The sequence below is a fragment of the Aedes aegypti genome, chromosome 2, assembly GCF_002204515.2.
Source record: "Aedes aegypti strain LVP_AGWG chromosome 2, AaegL5.0 Primary Assembly, whole genome shotgun sequence".
NCBI lineage: Eukaryota > Metazoa > Arthropoda > Insecta > Diptera > Culicidae > Aedes > Aedes aegypti.
Window position 1 is genome coordinate 54594550 of NC_035108.1, and position 22582 is coordinate 54617131.

General features: G+C 38.4%; 1 protein-coding gene across 5 annotated transcripts in view; it reads left to right on the forward strand.

Moving 5' to 3' along the window:
• LOC5566288 (RNA-binding protein Musashi homolog Rbp6) overlaps window positions 1-22527 on the forward strand; it is a 1418593-nt gene extending 1396066 nt beyond the window's left edge. For 3 of the 5 annotated variants that reach the window (XM_021840840.1, XM_021840842.1, XM_021840844.1), the window contains 3 exons: window positions 4662-4727; window positions 5235-5485; window positions 18655-22527. In XM_021840840.1, the coding sequence (XP_021696532.1) occupies window positions 4662-4727; window positions 5235-5485; window positions 18655-18696 (359 nt within the window). In that variant the 3' untranslated portion in view covers window positions 18697-22527. The remainder of the gene's footprint in view (window positions 1-4661; window positions 4728-5234; window positions 5486-18654) is intronic. The other 2 variants (XM_021840841.1, XM_021840843.1) reach the window with 1 other exon arrangement.
• Window positions 22528-22582: the final 55 nt, after the last annotated feature.

Below are 22582 nucleotides of genomic sequence, written 5' to 3' on the forward strand. Positions count from 1 at the left end.
ACAGAATCTTTCATCTACAGAATCCTAGCCCCCTTGGATTACCATGGAATCCTCAAAAAGGTAGATCATTGAAGATGGATTTCGCACAGAACCCTGTGCATGGCTTACGCACGCGAGATTCTCTTAGAATGCAGGACACGATTCTCACTGCAGATTTCTATATTAACCTTCTGTATGTGTGAAAAAGGTTAGGTTGTCTGTGCCTTGGCGACCGCAAATTTAAATCGCGATGACCTCGCGTATTTCGTACAGCATTCCGATGTTTCTGCAGTTCTGAAAATAAATTTAATTGAGGGGCCCAAACGTAAAGGGCTGTAAGTGACATTTTGGTGGGTTTTGAGTTAGATATACTGAAATATTCTACAGTTTTTTTTTTTATTTTTAGATGACTTCCGTCCAACAGATAAATAACATAATTCGTAGAAGATTGGCTTGTTTTTACGGCTTCCAAACAATTTGTATGGAATGACATATTGCTGAAAAACCTAAAAGTCGATTTTCTCAAAACTAGGTTTTTGTCACTTTGCTTCTAACCCTCTCAATTGAGTTTTGAATCAACTTTTGATATGAAATAAAACAAAATTTCATTGTGGGAAAAGGTCTAAAAGTATCGCATTTTTGAATCTTTGGAAGTTTTTATCCCAGAAACAGTTCTAAATGAAAATATGCTTTCTGGTGAAGATTTGCTATGAAAAAAGAATCATTAACTAGTCTGGAATTTCTCCGCATGATGGCGCTAGCTCCAAACACATTGTATTTTGATTCCTTTTAGCGAAAATGACGTAATGTAACTAGATCCTAGGATTTTGTAAATTCTAATAATTTGGAATATTGATGTTTTCGGTGAAGTTGCTCATGGGACTAAAGGCTATACACTACATGTTTGCTTAGTTCTACATTCTACAACTAGGTGGTGCTAGTGAACTACAAATATTTCAAACACACACATATCTCACGATGCAGAACAGCTAGAAAGTCGGTGTTTTCGTACAAGTTGTACGGAAGGTTTACGACTATGTGCTCTATGCTTGGTTAGTTCGATATTCTTCCACGAGTGAGCATTGAAAATTTAAAATTCTAATATTGGTCTATGAAGTTTCGATAGAAGGTTGTTATGCTCAGTAAAGTTGTTTGTTAGACTAACGCGATTAGCGATACGCTGCATGTTTAACATGTTAAACATTCTGCTACTAAAAGGCGCTAGTGAGTATAAATTATTTTCAACTCATATATCACGATGCAAAACAGCTATCAATGTTTTTAGCAAAGCTGTCGATTAGGTTCAGGACTTTGTGTTATTACAATATTCTGACAGTGCATTAAAATTCAAAACTTTTATATTCGCCGATGCAGATCAGTGAGAAGGATGGTGTTTTCTGTAAAGTTGTTTGATAGGTAGCCCTTGCGATACATGTCTGATAAGTTCGATATTTGACCACACAGATGTGTATGTTAAATAAGTTAAGTCATAAACAGTGTCCGTTGGATTTTTGGCAACATGTTCAAAAATGTCCATATTGCTGAAAACGAAGCGTTCCAAAATCAAAAGGTCTTTTTGTGGTGAATTAGGTGTGAACTGAATACAGAAGTCTTCCTACAATACTATCATTGATCGATGTGTAGAAATTATCGATAATTAATGTCCAAATTTAACCAAATTCGGAGAACCGTGAGACTTTAGCATGCTCAATGCTGCCAAAGTACACCTTTTCCGAAAGCACCAGTCTCCAAGATCAGTTAAGGGACATGAATTCAAAAGATGTGAAACTCATTAGTGTCTCCAACAACTCCGTCAAAGACACTAGTTTTCTATCATAACTCATTTTGACACATATAATTAAAAAAAAATATATATATGGTCACCAGCGCATCCTAGTGGCAGTTATTTTAGTTATGCAGACATGCAGCGTACATCTCTTGATTCAAGGAGCAACTTTACTGAAGGACTCATTCTCCAGATCCTCAGTGTATTGATATTATACAAAACGGCAAAACAAATATACTTACTTTTGCTGGCTCTACGTCCTTCAAGACATGACCTGCGCCACAATGTTACGCCAACTAACTCGGTCCATGGCTGCTATCCTCCAATTTCTCGATCGCCCCACACTTCCAAGATCCTACTCCACTTGGTCAAACCACCTAGCTCGTTGCGCTCCCCTTCGTCTTGTACCGGCCGGATTGGCGAATACTGGTACACCTTTCCTAAAGTAGCCCTTTTCCGTTGGCATATCTTCACCGAGGAAAATATAATTTTATACATTACTGTTTCTAAGATATAAACTTCCAAAATTTCAGAAATTCGCTTTTTTTGGACTTTTTTACAAGAAACTGTACCCCAAAACAAATAAAAACTGTTAAAGAAATTTTCTGTGTAGGATTTCTATAGGGTCGATTCTGTGCATCATTCTCACAAATACTTTGACAAGATTGACGTTATCTTGAGTATATATATATATGTATTTTTTTTTTTTTCAAAAAATCAGAGTAATATTCTTATCGAATACTGAGTAAAATTCTCAATAGCATTTTTTAGCCATACATACCCCCATAAAATTGGTTGTACTGACTTTTCGGAGGTTCAACACTTGGTATAAGAAGGTGGTGTAGGCCTGTTCTTCATCGACAAATTTTGCAGTGTTCTGCTATCATCGCGATTATTAAACAAAAAAGCTATCCTGAAAGATTAGTTTTCTTACGTAGCAACGATAACTCTTTACTGGTCTTAACATCATATTGACTTACCTAAAAATTCATATTCCAAACCTTTTTGGATGCATTTCGTTATTAAACGAACATTCAGGTAAATATTGTTTCTATAGAATATGACTCAAAGCATCATACACTTTTCCAACATGCACCACTTCCGCCCTCAACCCCCGAAAGTGGTATACACCGTATCGCATTACGTTAAGTGTATTGGAATAATTTCCTTTGTGTCCGCTGGTAAATTCAGAGCACAGTAAAAGAAGTTTTCCCTCCACTGCCCCGCCGCAAGCGATGTGAACCGTAAGATATCGCCAAATGGTGGGGTGTCTCCTCGATTACGCGATCAACCGGTTCCAGCTGGAGCAAGGGGTGGGCGAAAAAAAACTTTACCGGCGCCAGAAATCTGTTTTTATTTGCAATTGTGTAAAGACGCTACGCCGGGAAATCTTTGGAGACGGTAGACAACTGTACTGCCCATGAAAGCATAACTGTCTCATGTGGAACTCCTTTTTTCCATCGCAATAAATTTTACTAGGCATTTAAAAATAAACCCATTTTGTTTGAAAACGTCGTGGAAAAATATGATGTTTGTGATAATTTATTATTGAATGAGTTAATAATTGGAAAATAACGGTATAACAGTCCCTACATGAACCTATAAGCGAAACGAATTATCTGTAAAGTGATGCTAAATGAATATGGCTTGCAGAAATGTACTAGGAAATCATAAACGTTTGTATGAGAAGACAACCACGAAAACTTTGAATGCTGTTTTCTCAAAGCCTTCTTTTTTCCAGATGGGACAGTTATGCTTTTATGGGCAGTGTACTGGTGGTGGAGGTGTCGTCTGTATTCTTTGGGGACATGCGTAGGTAAACTTTTTTTTTTTTTGCGAGACTTTTAATGCTTCCGGGTGACCCATCCGATCAGGGATGGGTCCCCTCTGCGACCCTAATGGGGATTAATGGATGGCCGTTCCGGTTTGCTGTTCGAGTTCGGAGCGAAACCTTGACGAACTTTCGTCGCCTGTAAATATTCGTGGAACTATTTATGGTGGACCTTTTCGGATTTCTTTTTTTTTTTTCTTTTTTTGTTTGTTGTACAGTAGGATTGAGTTTGTGTTCAGTTTCAGTAACAGGTAATACACACAACCTTAGCGGTAATAGTTTTTCTATTAGAACAAACAGACAGAGCGCAGAGAACACAGAGCGAGAGTTATTAGTGATAGTTGAAGCACAAGCAAACAGGCGTAACAATGATTAAATGTCAATCGACCACCAATCCAACGATCTTTTTCAATTTGCTATTTTAAATCTCACATCCAGAGGCGCACGCATCTTTTTTCTTCTGGTTCGATGGTTCACACGACCACCATCTACAGGTCTTGTAGCACAATACAGTACCAGATGATGATTGTGTGAACTTATCGATGAATTCTAAATAAATGTGTTCCAAGTGTTACGTCTGTTTGTCTGTGCTTGACCGTTAACCGGTGCACAAAGTAGGTAGAGTCCTTCTCTTCTGTTGGGTAATCATCACAAGTGGCCAGGACGTGGTCGGTTGAGAGAACCGAGCGAAAACTTTCCAAATCGAATTGCACGGGGCGATTTACGACTGCAGGAATCGGAGAAAAACTCGCCGGTATCGGGCTTATTAGGAACGAAGAACTTACGATAATTTTACTCTTCAAATTGCAACGGAAGCTCTAAAGAAGACAAACAAACACTTACTTCGGAAGGCTATAAATGCGCAGTTCGAAAAGCTCGAAAACGGATAAGATGGATTGTCACACAAAACCCATAAAATTTTACTTCGATTTCCTAGACGTTTCCTTTTGTCTTAATTTTCCTAATACATGTTTAGTAGATTGGGTCAGAGTTTGGAACGTAAGTTGACTAATCGACGACTTTTCGTCTGGTTCTCTTTCTCTTTTTTCGGCTCTTTCTTTGCAGTGGACATCACGAATGGACAGCTGACACCAAACAATAACACCCCGCTGCTAACACAAGCCCTATCAGGTGAGAATATTTTACATACTACAAGTAATTAATTATAAGTTTCCGGGGTATTCCTTGGCGTAATAACAATATTTTCTGAGGCAACATTTTTTGATTTCAAGAATTTGGTATCTTTCGCAATCTTTGTTCACAAATTTGCAAAAAACATGATTGCTTTTTTCAAGATTTCCAGAGATACACAATTTTATTTCAAATTTGTTGCAAAGCATTCAAAATATATTTTTGTCTATAGGTTGATAGTTCAATGAACAACATATTGCTAGAATTTTCATAGAGATTGTATCAGGAATTCATCTCTCTTGTCGGGATTCCTGGTAAAATACTTAAAAGAGCATTTGGTAGTATTTCCCTACTCCCTTGTCCCTACGCCAATGAAAATTTCTTGAACAAAATGCTTGAATATTTCCATCATGGAGTTAGAGTTGTCCGTCCATAACTCCCCAGTACAAAAAGCTTCAATCCTAATCTGCGGTCGTCCGCCCGCGTCTCTCTCCTTCTCCCCAATTGACTTCACAGTGATGAACAACTACCAGGCGGCAGCGGCCGCGGCAGCACAAGGCTTCGGCACCCCGGCATCACCGCACACGACGACCGCGGCACGGACCGCAGGCTTCACCAACACCAACTCGCCCGGACCGACGATCGACATGTACAGCTCGAGTGCGGCGGACAGCGTGGGATACGTTCAGGCGACCAGCCCGCAGCCGTCCGGATTCCCCGCGATCGCCGTCAGCCGTGCGCCGCTGAATTACAGCCCGGTAAGTCATTGAAATAGTGCACTAATCTATTATCATGAACTATACAATTAGGTACATTCATGTGTCATTTTCAATTCAAATTACATAAAAAGAGAGTCATCAAATCAAGTTTGAAACAAACATAATAAGATTTAGGAATGATTTACGCAGTATTGAGGTGAATTGTCAAGTTATAGTAAATAACCTTCAATCAATGATGAAAGGGATGGACTTGGTGTAGTGGTTAGAACACACGCCTCTCACGCCGAGGACCTAGGATTGAATACCATCCCCAAGATAGCCACTTAAGATAAAATGTTTATAGTGACGACTTTCTTCGGAAGGGAAGTTAAGCCGTTAGTCCAGCTAGCCAAGGGCTAAAAATGTCGTTAAAAAGGTATATAAAAAAATCCTTCAATGAAGTTTACATTACTAAAATATGTTTAACTTTAAATCTATCAACACTTTTCAAAAACTCTTACTACTAATGATTAAAGTATGTAATTTAGGACCAAACTAAGAACTGTACTTTTTAACTCCACTAAACTCTAGTAAAGTATACTACTAAATTCGGTTTTTATTTATTTATAATAGGTATACCTCTAAACAGATCGAGGATTTATTATCATCATGACTAAAAGCAATTTTATCCCAAATTTAATAAGGCGAGAGAAATGAGTTTTTTCATCGCTCTCTCTTTGGGACTCTCGTTCGTTGCCGTTATTTATCAAACTTGTTGCCAAATTGCGAAATAATGCTAATCATGGACCGATACAGATGTGATGTTTTTCTTCGCTTGCTTTTAATTTCGGAATCAAATGAGAACGATATCTGCTATTCCTGATCGGGACCCAACTTATGCTTTTGAAAGATCACTTTTTCGACTTGAAAGAGAAAGTTCAATATGTGGCCATTTACAATTCATGATAGAAGTTCAAAACCTGCTACACTAATTCAAAATTGTCAAGTCGTGACAATGACGAGATTGAACTTTGACACAGTTGTTGCAGCGAAAAGTGATGGCAACACAAACGATATATGATAGTCCAAGAGCTGGCAGCTATACGGAGAAACTGGTTCAAAATGCGAAACTTTCTATGTCATTCAATTGAAGATTTTAAGAATTTAAGTCGAGGGATCGAGAGAGCTCTTCTCGATGGAAAATTATAGATTTCGCTTAAAAAAGTGTAACATGTTGAACGCAATTTCTGGTTTTCTATGGTTGGATTTTCAAATGCCCTTTTTGATTAACATCCGATATCAAATCCGTCTTCCGCGGATCGAACTGCAGAAGTTTAAGGTGAAGATTAATCGAAGCCCAATCTCTAATTTTCAAGGGCACAAATCTGGAGAACCAAACATCCGTTTAAGCTGAAAACTTAATCAATTGGTCACCACCAGCTAGGGACCAATCGATTAAGTTTTCGGCCTAAACGGATGTTTGATTCTCCAGATTTGTGCTCTGGAAAATTTGCGATTTGGCTTCGATACATCTTCACCTTAATGGATCCAGGATCCAGTTGAATACGACATTGCCAGGAGGAGGTTTTCAATTACGGAAATGGGCGTCGAACTGTTGAACTGGTCTAGCAGGGATTTCCCAAACTGAACTCTCGATGGTAGCAAATTGGTGAAATCTTTAGGGTTTGTTCTGGTTTCGTTTCACGGGACAATCTGGGATTTCAGTCTACCATTCCCTCCTTGGACGTTGACCAAATCCTTACAAAAGCGGACCATTTTGTCAGTGATTGCAATTTTATTGTTATGCAAACCATTAGGCTTAATAGTATAGCTAAATTATCAATGAATAAAAAATATAATTTGTATGAAATATTTTGCTCGAGAGGCATATAGAGACAAAAATCAGTCCGGCCCGTCGGCCGCATGAATTATTCGACCGAAATGCATCGGGAGCCTAAAATAGGAGATAGATTTTAACTTTACATCATAGATTAGATAGATACAGAGCAGAGCTTTCATTTGATGTACAAATTTCTCATATTGGATTATTACTGCAGACGCACGAACCATTTACCTCTGCTCAATGAACCTCGTATCGAACGATGCGTGGTCATCTCGAAAGCAATATCGATCGAAATCCATGATTTTTCCGACGCCTCGGAGAAAGCTTACGTAGCACAGATGCATCCGGTAGGATCAGGGTTCAGCTTCTTGCCAAAACTTCTTGTTCAATGCCAAACTATCCCTCGTTTGACTATGCGGAGCAGTTCTGGGAGTACAATTCTTTAAAAAGGTTCGTGAATCCATAAGAATAACCGCAACCAGCAACTTTTCGACGGACTCCACATGTGTTCTGCGTTGGATAGAAACTAACCATCTGGACGACGTTTGTCGCTAATCGTATAATAAGTCATGTTCCTGGAACAAATAAAACGGCAGATCTGATATCACGCGGTATAACTCCCCAAGACATCCTGGAGAATCGATTCTGGATAGGGTAGATCAATTGCCTAGATAGCCAGAGATGTTATCAACAGGGGAGGTTGAAGATGGCAAACGACAAACTGGTGTCGCACTCGCACAAACGGTTTCCACAGTCCATGACATGTATTTCCAAAAATTTGCATCGTATTCGTTATTATTATTTATTTCGTTTGGCCGAATGCCGTTAGGCCAAAAGGGTCGTTAGATGGTCGTTCAATGGATTATGAGGCGCATTAACTTTTAGATCGAATGGGTTGTTAGTTGTTAGGTCAGTGTAATTTGCATTACCTAGAAGCTGCTGAAAGAAATTTTAAGGTCAAAAGAGTTTCTAGTTGTTTGGTCAGGATAATTTTCATTGCCTAAGAGCCTACAGTATCCACTGTGAAATATAATTAGAAATGTTATTTCGGCCAAACAACTCTTTCAGCCTAACGACCCTTTCGGCCTAACGACACGACCTAACGGCATTTACGTCTTAACGTCCTGCTTCCATTTATGGAAGATTTTCCGGCCACACGAGCAATTGTATCTGGATCATTTTCAAACAGTGATGTAGATTACTATTGCCTGTTTATCTTCGTCCTGATCCACGCCGAGGAGTGGTTAAATGCTACGTGGCTATTTCCATTTGTCTATGTACTAAGGCGGTTCATTTTAAAATCATGTCAGACCTATCGAGCGTCTTGCAACTTTTGAGAGGTTGTAAAATTTCTGGAGAATATCTCTGCCAATTGCATGCTAGAACCAAGCGATGGCAGCCTGTAGTTCAGGTTGCAGTAGGCAAGTTTGTAGTCATCAAGGACGATAACCAACTCCCGATGAAATTGAGAATGGGACGCACCTCGGGAGTTCACCCTGGTAGAGTCGATATTGTCAGAGTGGTAACATTGAAAACTGCCAACAGATTCTTGACCAGATTGATCGAAAAGCTCTGCACCCTGCCGCTTCCGGAAGATGAGACTGCGAGTCCAACTAAAGTAGCCCACCCATCTCTGTAGCCTTTTTTTCTTTCCCATCATCCCATCCTGTCGAAGAGGATCTGCTTTCTATTTTCAGATATAAGGAATTTCAGGGTAGGAGAGGGTGTTTATGAGTACGACGAAACCCATTAGGTTACAACCCTGTCATATTTGTCAGTTATTGTTTTTGGAGCCCTCAGAGGTAGATTACCCGCTGAAAACCGCTAATACGATCCGAGAATTCTCTGAAGAAATCCGTTATTTCTCCGCAAATCTTCAACTTATCAACAAGGACAAGAATCGTCGATTAAGTCGCTCAATCCCATTCCGGACGATGTTGTCCTCCTTCGGCTAGGAGAACGCTTAACAAAGCCATCATCTTCTCTGGACACTCCTACTTTTTTTGGCTGATCGATCGATCTCTTCACCTAAGAACACTGCTACTTGCGACTATTCCACAAAGTTTTTGGCTGCGGGCCATTTGGAAATCGTCCGTTGGTTGGGAGAGGAGCAAACGTAAAAATGTACGTGTAGGGGAAGCTGGCCCAATACGCACTGATGGGGTAAAATGGCCCGACTCATTGGATCATTCCTAGAACGTTTCAATTTGTATAATTGGCCAAACGATGTACAAATATGTTTACCCATGAGTTGTTGCTACAACCCTGCGACTTAAACTCCTTCCTTCAATTTCCCGGTGAAACTCCAAATTTTTTCACTTTTTTGCCTAAGTTGTAAGCTTTTCCGATGATTTTATTATCGAAAACGCGTTTCCATGCCACAGAGCAAACTCATGGGGAAGCATGGTTGCTGTCTCTTCGATCTCCATACTAAATGGCATTCTACCACATCCATTTTTCAACCAACTTTTCGACACGATTTAAAACCGTAAATATCCTTTTTTTGGGAAATATTTTCATTGTGGTAGTTGCGAATATTGTAAAGTTAAGCCTTAGAATGGCCTTCAAATATGAAACATATAACAAGAAAATGACACAAACCCTTAAAGCGGCATTTTGGACCATTTTGCCCAACGTGTTCGTTTGTAGGGTGGTGAAGGCGGTACACCTCGAAGTCGTGAGAGATCTAACGTCCGTCACGTGTATCAATGCAGTAAAACGTAGTGAACTTGTACACCGTGTCCAATATATTCTCATACACTTTTTCTTTTCTTTGGTATAACTTTACTGAATGTAGGATAATCCAATGTTGCAGTATTTCATTGTAGTCTGGTAGTATTATACTAACGTAGAATAGCTTATTTTATGAATAAGAAAAAAATAATTGCTATGATAAGTGATGGAATGGCCATTGAAGTCGTGTTTTGCACTTAAAATGAATTTTTGTTCATATTGGTCTGGTTTACAAAGTGAAAATCAGAGCATTCACAAAAAAATTTCAGAAACTTTAAGTTAATCATATTGCGTTTTGAATAGTTAAATATTGATAAAATTTGATAAATATATGTGCGATAACTGCAGATTGAAATTGGGCTCTGCCTATGAGCGTGCCGCTGGAAATATTTTTCGTAAATTCTTAAGTTGATAAAATAAGTTTATAATTGAAATATTTCCTGTAGTGAATCAGTATTATAACCACTTTCAAAAAATATTATCACCAATGATATCAGTTAGACAAGCGCAAAGTAATGTTATCTCGAATTTGAATACTAGAATATACTGGACACGGTGTACTGTGACAACTCGACAGCGTTTGTCGGTGCTGATCGAGAACTGAAACATCCACAAGATCTGTCCAGCCTTATTCCCGGCAACTTCCTGCACCTGGTGTGAGAGATTCTATGACACTACCCCGAACGCCACTACCCCGAATGCCACTACCCCGAATGCCACTACCCCGAAAGCCATTACCCCGAATGGGTCACTACCCCGAATGGATAACATTTTGAGACATATTCTAGTTAGAAAGTGGGGAGATAATTGTACGATTCCTTTTGAGTATTTCACGAGTTTGGCTCAAAAATGTATTTTTCAAATATTAGAAGATAAAAAAGCAGCTAGTTGTTCAGCAAATAATTTTTACACACTAAGTTGTGTCCTCTAATTTTGGAAAGATTCACACAGCCACATTGCAATGCTCTGAAGAACCGCCTATTTCGAAAAGAAGGGTGAATTTATTATGAGAAGGATAGTTATAATATGTATAAAATTAGGATGTAGTAAAGTCTCTTATTGGCCCGCCTAAAAAACAACCTAATAGACGACCGTTCCGCTATCGCACTTGTACACTTGTACATGTTAGAAAAATCGGCGGCCTCTGATTGACGCTACAGTAAGAACTTTTGTTGATTTGTGGGATCATTAATTTGAATTTCTGTGAGATAACCACAAAAAAATATATTTTTTGATTCAAGATAATGAAGTGGTGGTAAATCCATAAGAGACCTGTCTGTTTTAATACAAGAAGATAAAAGAAAGGGAAAATTTCCGATTAGAATTATAGCAGGAATCACTTAAGTGAATGCCTTCAAGATATATTCCTTTATAAAAAGCTGTTCTATATGGAAATATTGATGACTAGCTTATTCAACGAAAACGTGAAAGAACAGCCTATTTAAAAAAGAAGGGCAAATTTCTGGTGAAATGTTTGCAGCTATGACGTGAATGATCACTGTAACAACGTGATGCTATGACACAACCTATATTCATAAGTAAGAAAAATATTTGTTCAAAAACAAAATTGAACACCACCAACAAGTCCAAATACCGGTGGTTACGCATCTGTTAAGCAACACCATATTGAGGGTAATGGATTCGAATTCCTTTCAGTCAATAAAAGGCTTATTTTATTAAAGCCCATTCACAAATTTCGTAACGCTGAAGGGAGCAAAAAAGTTTGTAGGTGGTTGTCATCAAAATGTTACAGCCCATTCACAATATGTAGAATTTCCATACAAAAAAGTACGAGGGGGTGGGTAGGTGTTAAAAATGGCAATTGTTGGCGAAATGAAATTTGTGAATGAACCCTTGAATTGCGAAGGTGCCCACTGAGCTGATAAACAGACACTGTCTCAGAAAGAATGAGAAGAATATAGTTGCCATCAAGATATTTCGAAAGAATAAATATATGATGAACATTTTACCTACGAATTTTACGTGCCATTAATGACCAGCCTTCATTAGAGACGCATTTTTGCACGCAAAACAAGATACTGTACTGAATCTCAAACTATTCGGGGTAATGGCTTATTCGGGGTAGTGGCGTTCGGGGTAATGGGATGGAGCCGGTGTGAGAACCATTGTATTCGATACCGGAACCCGACTACACTGGACAGTCCGTTGGTCGTCTAAACTGATGTCAAGAGATCAAGCGCAGTGTCTAGGACTTCTGGAAACGCTGGGCAAGACAATATGTCAGCGAACTTCATCAGCGTTCCAAGTGGCAACGTGTGCCTGCCGAGTTGATGTTAGGTTTGCTAGTCCTGCTGGAACAAGAGGCTCTACCACCATTGGAGTGGAATATAGGCCGCTGTTACCAGGATCTGACGATGATGTTCGGGTTGTCGAAGTCCGCACAGCTAAGGGTACATACAAGCGACCCATATCGAAGGGTGTGCTGCCTATCGATAAGTCAACTGTTGAATTTCAAACGTTGAACCAAGATGAAGAATCTTGATCACCCTAGGACGTGGATAGTTAAAATAAGTGTTCAAACGGAGGCCGGCGTGTTGGAGATGAACCCTAACATTTAATAGTGGAATTGAGGAACTCTGTTAGTATATTTGTATGCTTAACCTAGAGTATATTAACCACAAGACTGTTGCTTTATGAGTTTACATACACTAAATAAGGAACAAACAGTTAAATTACACATATACGGATTGACAGGAAAGAGAAAGTTACAATGCAAAATAAAATTTAGTTATATTTCGACCTTCGCACAATACACATAGAATTATTACACAGAGAGGCCTCCAAATATGATCATTTTTTTTTTAAATATATTTTTATTTAAAATTCTACCACATCGTTATAATACTTATACATCAATTACTTATTCTATGTTCAACCACTTGCCAAAGCAATACAGGAAGTATTTTCTATTATTCCATCTGCAATCCTTGTTCGGGTAACTATTCAAAACATACGTGTACGTAAACATTGTCACCCATAAAGCTGCCTTTTGTCTTTCGTCTTTACTGTTTATTTTCCAAGTAAGAATATCTTCCGGATCTGCTACAACTACTTGTAAACGGTCTTTCAAAACATAAGCTAACCAATCTATCACAGTTTTCATACGTATACATTCCTTCAGGATATGTCTGTTGCTTTCAGTTTTTGGACAGAAGTCACATTCATTACTAGTAAGTCTTCCAATGTTGTATTTTACTAACTTATCCTTGGAGACAATCAAATCGTTATACAGCAAAAACATTTGAGATTTGCACTCAGATGGTATGAATCCATGAGCGAGATTTTCCCAAATGTTTTCCCAATTAATGTTGGGAAAAACATCCTCAATCTTTGGATGTATGTTTCGTTCACTCACAAAATGGTCATAAAGGCGTTTCACTGAATCCAAGAATGGATTTTGTTTAACTACCAAAGCAAGTTCTAAACATTCTCTGGTGTTTCTGCCTAATGATTGCATCTTTGAATGGTAAAGCATTACTGAATCCTCATTGCCTTCAATATTTAAGACGTTTTTGATGAACAAGGCTTTTGCTTTAGACTCAACATCAATCAATTGTATGCCACCTTTTTCAAAATCTAAATACAATTGATTCCGATCGACTTTGAAAATTTGTTTTGGTCCCCAAACAAAGCCTCCAACAATTTTCAACAATTTTGCCATGTGCTGATTATTTGGCGTGAAAACTTGACAAATGTACCACAACTTTGATAGCACAAATATATTAACAAGCCATGTTCTTTGTATCAAATTAAGGTGCCTAGTTTTATGCAAACTCAAACGGAATTGAATATCATTAACTAACTTATCAAAGTTATGTTTTAAAATCAATGACCATTGTTCCGATAGAAATACACCTAGGACTTTAATTTCTTTGACTGCTTTGAACTGTTGTGGTCCACTTCTGGCATTATTGATTCTAATGAACGACGATTTCTCCAGATTCAGCTTGATACAGGATATTTCGGCGTAGGAGTTGATAATTTGAAGGACCAAATCAAACTCAGCGTCGTCCCTAAGAAACATCACTAAATCATCAGCGTAGGCCAGCACCCGGATGAACTTTCCAAATACAAGTATTCCGCGAATACTAATAGTGATTTTCCTGATTAAAGGCTCAATGTATAGTACAAAGAGTACCATGCTGAGTGGGCAACCCTGCCTCACAGAGCTTTCAATTTTTACATCGGGGGTCAGGAAACCATTGAACAAAACACGGGACGTAGCATTGGCGTACAAGTTTTTAACGCAGTTGATAAACTGTTCTGGAATGCCAAACTTTCTTAAAATCAACCACAAGAACTCGTGATTGACTTTGTCGAATGCTTTCTCCAAATCTGTATTCAAGATAAATCCTTTTACACGCTTGGTTCCTTGTGCTTTGGCGATAATTGATCTTAATTGTTTTAAATTTCCTACACATGATTGCTCTTCTGTACACGCTATCTGACCTGCTCCTAACAATGTCCCAACAACTGATTGGAGACGACTAGCTAAGATTTTCGTGAATATTTTGTAGTCCGTATTGAGCATGGAGATTGGACGGAACTGATCTAATGTAGCAGCGTGCTGAGTCTTAGGTATTAGAGTTATTATTCCCTCACAAAAGTTTTTTTCTGGTTTTAACGATCCATCAAGATATGCATTGAATAGGCAAAGTAGATCCACTTTGAGTTTTTCAAAGTTCAACTCGTAAAATTCATAGGACAGCCCATCTGGTCCAGGGCTTTTCTTTTTTGCAGCTTTTTGAATTACCTCTTTCAACTCTTCTTCAGTTATTGGTCTAAGCAAACTTTCAGCTTGTTGAGGATCGAGTGATTTACCAGCAGAATTCAAGATAGATTCGGTATTTTCCTCATTCAATTGAACATCCTCGCGACATAACGTATCAGTGTAATATTTGTGAATAACCTCTCTTTTTCTTTTTCCAGTTTCTTTAACTAATTCATTTCCAATTTCTAATTGAAATGCGGATGGCTGGGAAAACATATGGAGTTGATTTGTAACATGATACAAACTCAATTTTTCATTTTCTAACATTGAAATACCTGAAAACCTGGAACCATAGTATTCAATCCTTCGCTGCTCGATATCCATCAACTTGGATTTCACAATATGTAGTTCATTTTTTGTATCAATTCCTCTAGATCTTTCAGCAGCAAGCTCATTCATTCGGTTATACAATTAACTTTTTTCTGCATTAATTCTAAAATTCAACATCCTACTGCCGTTCTTATACAAGTATTGTATTTTTGGTTTCAAAGCGGTATTCCACCGAACACTTCGGTTTTCAGTGTAGATTAAACGATTTCGCAAACTTCCTATTTCATCATCAACTTTCCTAGAGATCTCATCATCTTTCAAAAGACTTGCGTTTAGCTTCCAGTAGCCACGACCACGAAAGCATAAGCACTTGGGATCAACCTTGTATGACATTATGACTGCCATGTGATCCAAAAAAGCGACTTCTACCGTACGTACATTGGAAACATTTGATAAAAAACCTGAGTTGACGTAAAACCTGTCCAAGCGTGATGCTGAATCAGATCGGAAAAACGTGAATTCTGTGTTGGAACCTTTTAGCTCTGTAGCCACATCTTTCAGATGCATTGATTTAGTCAGATCTCTGAGACCATTACTTATGTTGGCAATTGCACTACGACTATCACGTTTGTTGAGAATGCAGTTGAAATCTCCCCCAATAATGGTATGCAAATTATTTCCCTTCACTATATGAGCTGTCATTTGATTCCTGAAGAGATCGTCCCTTTCTCGCTTTTTATTTGTCCCTGAATGCGCATACACGTTGATCAAATTAACATCATCACATACAATCGAAAGTATTCTACCACTAGGATCATAAATCACATTTCTGAATCCCTGATTTTTCCTGATAAGAATAGCTGTTCCTTTGTCTTGATCACTGATGTTAACGAATGCTCTATGAGTATTGATGAAAGAAAAATCTTCAAATAACATTTCTTGAAGAAACACGAAATCTAGATTCTCATTTATGATGAAATCTCGGAGCAACGATTTGTTAATATCCGTTTTAATGCTGTTCAAGTTGATCGTCGCAATTTTCTTCGAAAAAGTCATTTTAGCTTAATTTTCACTTACAATGTTGCAGTCTTACCTTCAGCCCCTAGTGGCTCGTCAGGATTAGGCTGGAGCACTTCAACCTGCTCGATTCGAGGTTGCTTACTTTTACTTCTCGTTCTCATTTGCTGGGCATTCAACAGGGATGCACCATCCGGAACTTTCACCATTGCTTCAGATTCCGATTCGTTTAAAGACTCGCCCTTGTCGCCGCGATTCTTTTTTCGTCCTGGTTTTTTAACTTTTTGCTCAACGAACAGCTCTTCTTTTCTCGGCTGATCGTCAACATCTCTCTTACCCTCATCCTCTTGTTCTTCGGCGGTCGGTTGCACTGACGTCACATCTACTGGGAGTCCAGGAGTGTCGTTCGCATCGATCGCTTCCTCTGTTTGCCCTATGGCACCGGTCCCGGAACCAGATGGCCCCTGCTGCGCAGGCTCCGATTGCTTCTTCAGTATCGTCATTTGGCATTCGAGTTGTTTCTCCTCCACACGCTTGGCGAAATCCGGACGAAGATCGCGGGCCTCCACGATATCGCTGTACAGCCTTCCTTGAACAGAAGATGACTGCTGAACCGCATTCCTTCTTGGACAATTTGCCTTAATATGATCCGTACTCTTGCAAATAAAGCACTTGTTGATCATTCCGTCATAGTAGATCCTCGCTTGGAAATGTCGTACCCTGACTTGCGGCGGAATTTCTTTCGCGACCTCCATGTACAGCCCTCGCACTGTTGAGAACACAGGGAAACCTGTGCTAGGATGATACTTCTCTCGAACTTGTTGCCTGATGATTCCATACGAAGACAACGCCTGATAAATTTCTTTATCCTCTATCTCTGGGGGGAGATTGAACACCCTGATATACTTGAACGATATATCCGCATCAGACACTGTAACGTTGACCGCTTTTCCATTCGCGTACTGGAACGTTAACACCGGCTGCATATTATGCAAAGCCGCCTTCATGAAACTTTCGCTTTTGAACTTGACAAAGATTGCCCTCGAATCCTTTTCCTTATGGATCGAGTAGATTTCCTCTGGATTGAACTGTCTGTCCCGACAGAATCCAAACATTTCCGCATCCGTTGGTTCCGACGAGTCACGACCGAAAGCAAATTTCAGCGTGTTAACTCGAACTTTTGCATCCGCCATTTGCACCACGTGATTGAGATTTGCCTCACCTCAACTGGATGTAAAACTGGAGTAGAAATAATAGCGCTACGCAACGGTGCGCGCCATTGTTCCGATACAATGGGTTTCGACACAATACGCTTCTATCACTTCACTGATTAGCACGATCAAAGTACGTCTATCCTGTACCACGATGTGAGAACGAATAATCACTGACGATCAACAAATTAGTGAAATAATTGAATCGTCAATTTTTCTACTCATTTATTTTCAACACTGTATACTGTGATAAACGTCTCATGGGCAGTGAATCAACTGTCAACAAAAACGCAGCAACAATTTTCAACAGCTTTCTTTGTATTGGTAAACATTTCCACACTATAGAATAACAACTATGAAAAAATAATTTTGTGTTTAAGGTGAAACATCTCGGAATCCAAAGATGGCCGGCACAATGGCCGACTTTTCACCCAACTCACGTTTTCAAAGGCACAAAACTGGAGAAATAGTTGGCAAACGGTCTTGATCTTCTTATTTTAAGCTTTCTGCTAGTGCACAAAGCCAAAATAAAAATTGCACTGTTGTGGGATGCTTTCTTCGCGAGATTTGTGCCTTTAAAGTTTAAGTGCAATCTTAGAAGTTGATTCCAAACTGTTTCACCTTAAAATAACTGATTAATCATGAGAGGAAAGCGTCGCATCAATGTTGCCCCCTGTATATGCCACGACATTTTTTTTTTTTTTGAGACTGTATCTCAATCCGCAAAAGATAGGACACTTGTTTTGCTGTTCCAATGACAATTTGATTCACTGTTCAAAGAAGCGACAAGATTGAAATTTACTAGGTGGTAAAAATTGAGCAAGCTATAGGGGAACTACTAAGCATCGAAGCGTTCTGTATTTCGTTGAACTTCTCTACTGGAGAACGGTTGGCTCAAAGCATTGCGCTTTACTTGTGTAATTTTTCATGCTCTAGCGACAGAAATTCCAGAAGCCATTGGTAAACGAGTGTGTAGCTCGTTGATTCTAAGCAAATGAATGGACCAGGATGAAAACTATCACTACTGGGAGATAGAGTAGGATCTTCTCTTCATCGTAGCATTGTTGAATAACGTGTTAATTCAATCGTTTAATCGGTAACAACAAGCTACACACTTGGTTACCAATGGCTTTTAGGACTAGATAAGAAATTATGCTAGGATTGTGCGTGATAAGTTCAACGATAAAAAACAGTTAAAACAATAAAATGTATGGTTGAATCAATGATATATGATTGACTGGGTGATTCTTTATGTACAGTGTAGAGTTCTTTCTTTTTTTCTCCAAAATAATAGGAAGTATTTTTACAAGCGTTATATATTAATAAGCAGTAACTAACAAAACTTCTCATCCTTCTTCCACAGGGCCAACTGATCCCCGCAGCATTCACCAATGGCTACCATTGAAATAAACTAGCAAGCAATATATGATCACCATCGTCGCTATTATTTTGGAACGGGGTATAATTTCCATTTGTCCCAGCAGAGAGCAGCAAACGTCAATAGCAAACCAACCCAAACAAAAATAACAACAACAACAACAAGCAACAGTAGCAGCAGCAGCAAAACAATTAAACCGCAAACCCGACGACGCCGATCGTGTGGATGCAACGATTGTGACAACAACAACAGCCAAACTTTAGGAAGATCGAACAGTCAGCCGAAACGTCAACCGAGGCCAAGTAGTTCGCAACCCTGCTCCTCAGTATGTATGTGTTTGCGTGCGTGCCCGCGTCAAATTGTTGTCTCATTTATCCCGTCGGCAATGTGTTAGGTTTGTTTCTTGTTTTGGGATGCCAACTTGACAGGCGCATGAGATTTATGCTTAGAGGAAAAACAAAAAACAAAAATCCCACCTTTGCAGTAGGCCCTGCCAGACGACGATGGAATAGGATGACAGGTGGGCGGATTTTGGGTAAATTGATAGGAGTGTGAGCGTGTGTTGGTGAGGGCATTTGTTCGGTAGGAAGATTTAGGGCGCAGTAGGCTAACTGTTGAGAATTTGAATTGGGTAGATTTGAAGGGACTAAGTTGGTGAAAAGAGACAAAACGAAAGCGTCGAGCGGCTGATGGATTCTATCGGAAACACATTACACAAAATGATAATAATGCTAAAGGACAGGTTAAGATAAACCAATTCAATGAAGAATTCTACTAACACAAACACACGTACATATATTTTAGATAAGCAAACAACCCAAACAACAAACAAAACAAAAACACAAAAAGCGCATCATTGTTTAAGACGCTGATGAGAAGCAAAGAAATGAGCTAATTTGTTTCGATAAAATATTTGTTATTCTCTTTATATTTACTTAATTTTAACCTTTAACTACAATTATTGACTTGAAAGTAGGCGGACAGATGAGAGCCAAATACTTTAAAGAAAATACAAGTAAAAAATAACAAAAAAAAAGTTTACACGAACACAAAAAAAAAAACAAAAAACCTACGGATGAATGCCGCAGTCCGTTCTCAAAAACAACACACACTACAATAATTAAGCAAAACTTATTACGTTTACGTTTCGTTTTTTGCTGCAAGCAAGCATCTATTAAGCAGATATGATAATTTTTACTTTTTAAAAAAACTAAGCAAACTTGTAAAGGTAATTAATGAGAAGAAGCAGAAAAGCTGGCGCGAAGCCAGCTGCAGAAGCTAGTGGTCTTAGGTATATATATTTATTAATATGGAAAGGAGACAGGAACATTAAACGAATGGACAGCTAACTTTTTTGCGCGCCACCATGGGCAGCGATCGTTTTTAGCACCTACTATTCCTCATTTTAAATTGTAAAACATTCGATAGGTGCCGTGCCGGTCGGAGTGTTTCTGACCGCATCGGCACACCAGCAGCTTGACAGGAAGTTTGTTTGGCTCTGGCGTTAAAGCAAAGCTTGTATTTCACTTTATTACATCTATTTAAACAATTTTTCAAACAACAGCAGCAGCATATTTTTTCACTCGAGAAAAACAGGAAAATAATGCATAAAATGAAACACAAACGTAAAACAAGCATAGACATATTGGCAAATGGAAAGCAAAATTGTGTACGAAATTGAGATGTGAAGAAAAATGGAAAATGCAATAATAATTGTTACTACAAGTAATGCAGTAAGTAAAAACCCAAAAAATAAAAATAATGAGAACGAGAACCATCATTAGAAAAGAATTAAGTAAATTAAAAAAAAAAACAAGGAAAATTGTGAACAGATGAATACTTTGGATATTTTTTACACTTGAATGGTAAAAAGCAGCTATCCAAAAACAAACAAGAATGAAAGGAGAAGATAAATTTAATGAGAATGTAAATTATTATAAATACATGAAATATATGAATTAAAGAAAACGTAATTCAAAGAAAAAAAACAAAACTTAGTTAAATATAAATTATATTGAAATTTAAATTAAATAAATAAAATAATACAAATATTTAAAACAAATACTATGATAATAAAATTATTATAAATTAATTTTTATCATTCAGAAAACTCATGAGCAGAAGAAAAAAAACACAAGTGAAGAGAACTTGAACGTAAACCAAACAAACCACACTAGAAAGCAAACCAACCCAACCTAAAAATTTAAATGTGCAGCCATGATGAACACGGATTTATGTGAGTGAATTATTTCAATTAAGAGGAAACCAAAACAAACAACAAACGAATGTGAACTCTAAGCAAATTATACTGGAAAAGTAAACGCGAGCATACACATCCCTTGTAGAAGACCTTTTGAACCCGTGACTTGGATGAACCCAATTATTTTCGCAAAAAAAAAAAGAAATACATCCGATCGATAAAATCTGGTGTCAGTTTGGATAAATCGGCAAAATTCTCTCACTTTTACACAAACACATCTACGTAAGGAAACAACAGCAAACAAAAATCACTCACAATAACAAATAAACTTGGAAGAAAAACAAAAAAAACATATTTGAGAACAAACCAACACACGAGCAAAGCCCAGTTTATTATTGTGAATTATTATAACTTAATGCAAAGTGAAAAAATACGATTAATTACTGGAAGAACAAGAGAATACCATTACAGCAGAACAAAATCCAGCAACAGCAAACGTAAGTGCGCACTGTCAAAATAAAGTGGAACAGAATGCGGCACTAAACACAGTTAGAAAACGAGACGAAAGAAATTGGAGCAAAAGCAAAGAAAAAGAGGAGAATAATAATTAATTAACACACATCAAGGAACAAACTAGTGTTTTCTTTGTTTCACCCCTCTCTCCCACTTCCCTTCCCCAGAGTCAGCGGATCCGGATGCAGTACCCGCATTTTTATTTTCCGTTGCAAACGCAGAGACTTTGCGACCTGATTTGCTTCCCGCCATTTTCCAACATCCGCAGAAAAAAAAACGTAGAAAAGAAATTCCCCTTATACGCGACCAGGGTTGAGCTGGGAACGTCCCCGATTCGATTGTTTCTCGCTTGAGAACTCTTCGCGTGCTCTCTCTGTCTTTTGCGCTCTCCGCTTCGTGTCGTTCGTGGGAGGCGATATAGCTCGGCTTTTTTCGGTTTCACTTTCGTGGCGTATTCTGCGAAACTGTCCAACTGGGAACGAACGCGATCGAGTGTTGTTATCGGAATAGACCGACGAGATTAGAGCCGGTAAGTTAATTTTAATTATTTTCGTTTACTTGTTTGTTCTGATTGGATTTCAGTAATATTTTGATAAGTTTTTTACTGTCTGTAAATTATGTTAATGACAGACCGATGTCGGAGAGGAAAGCAATGGAAAAGCGTAATGATCGACTCCCACTTTGGTCCGTATTAATTTATACGATGTTGTACTGTGTTATGTCGTTAATCATGAAGCGGTGACTATTACCGAAGCTGCTTTTTCAATTGTTATCGTATTCTTAGGTGTTTGGTTTCGGGTTATCAGCTTTGTACATTTTGTTTTGTTACGTGTCTATTCAGAATAAACCGATTGATCTAAAGTCAGCTATAAATTCGCTTGCTGTTGGAAACGTCTCAGCTCAGCTTCCACTGTCGAATCAGTGCCTACTTTGTGCTTTAACAAAATCCACTTTTTATCGATCGTTAATCACAACTCTTGTAAACATGTTGGACTTTTTTGTTACTGTTTTGATGTAGATTAACAGCGTCTTTTTTTATTCTAATGCAAAGCATGTTACTCCCTTCAATCTCAGACTCCTCAAAATAAGTTCATTAATTTGGTACGACATATTTGAATGTTAGGCTGGCACTTACTGTGAAATTCTCAAATAAATGAAAAGAGAACACTAACTCTTAGTTAGGTAACTAATTTGTTTGAT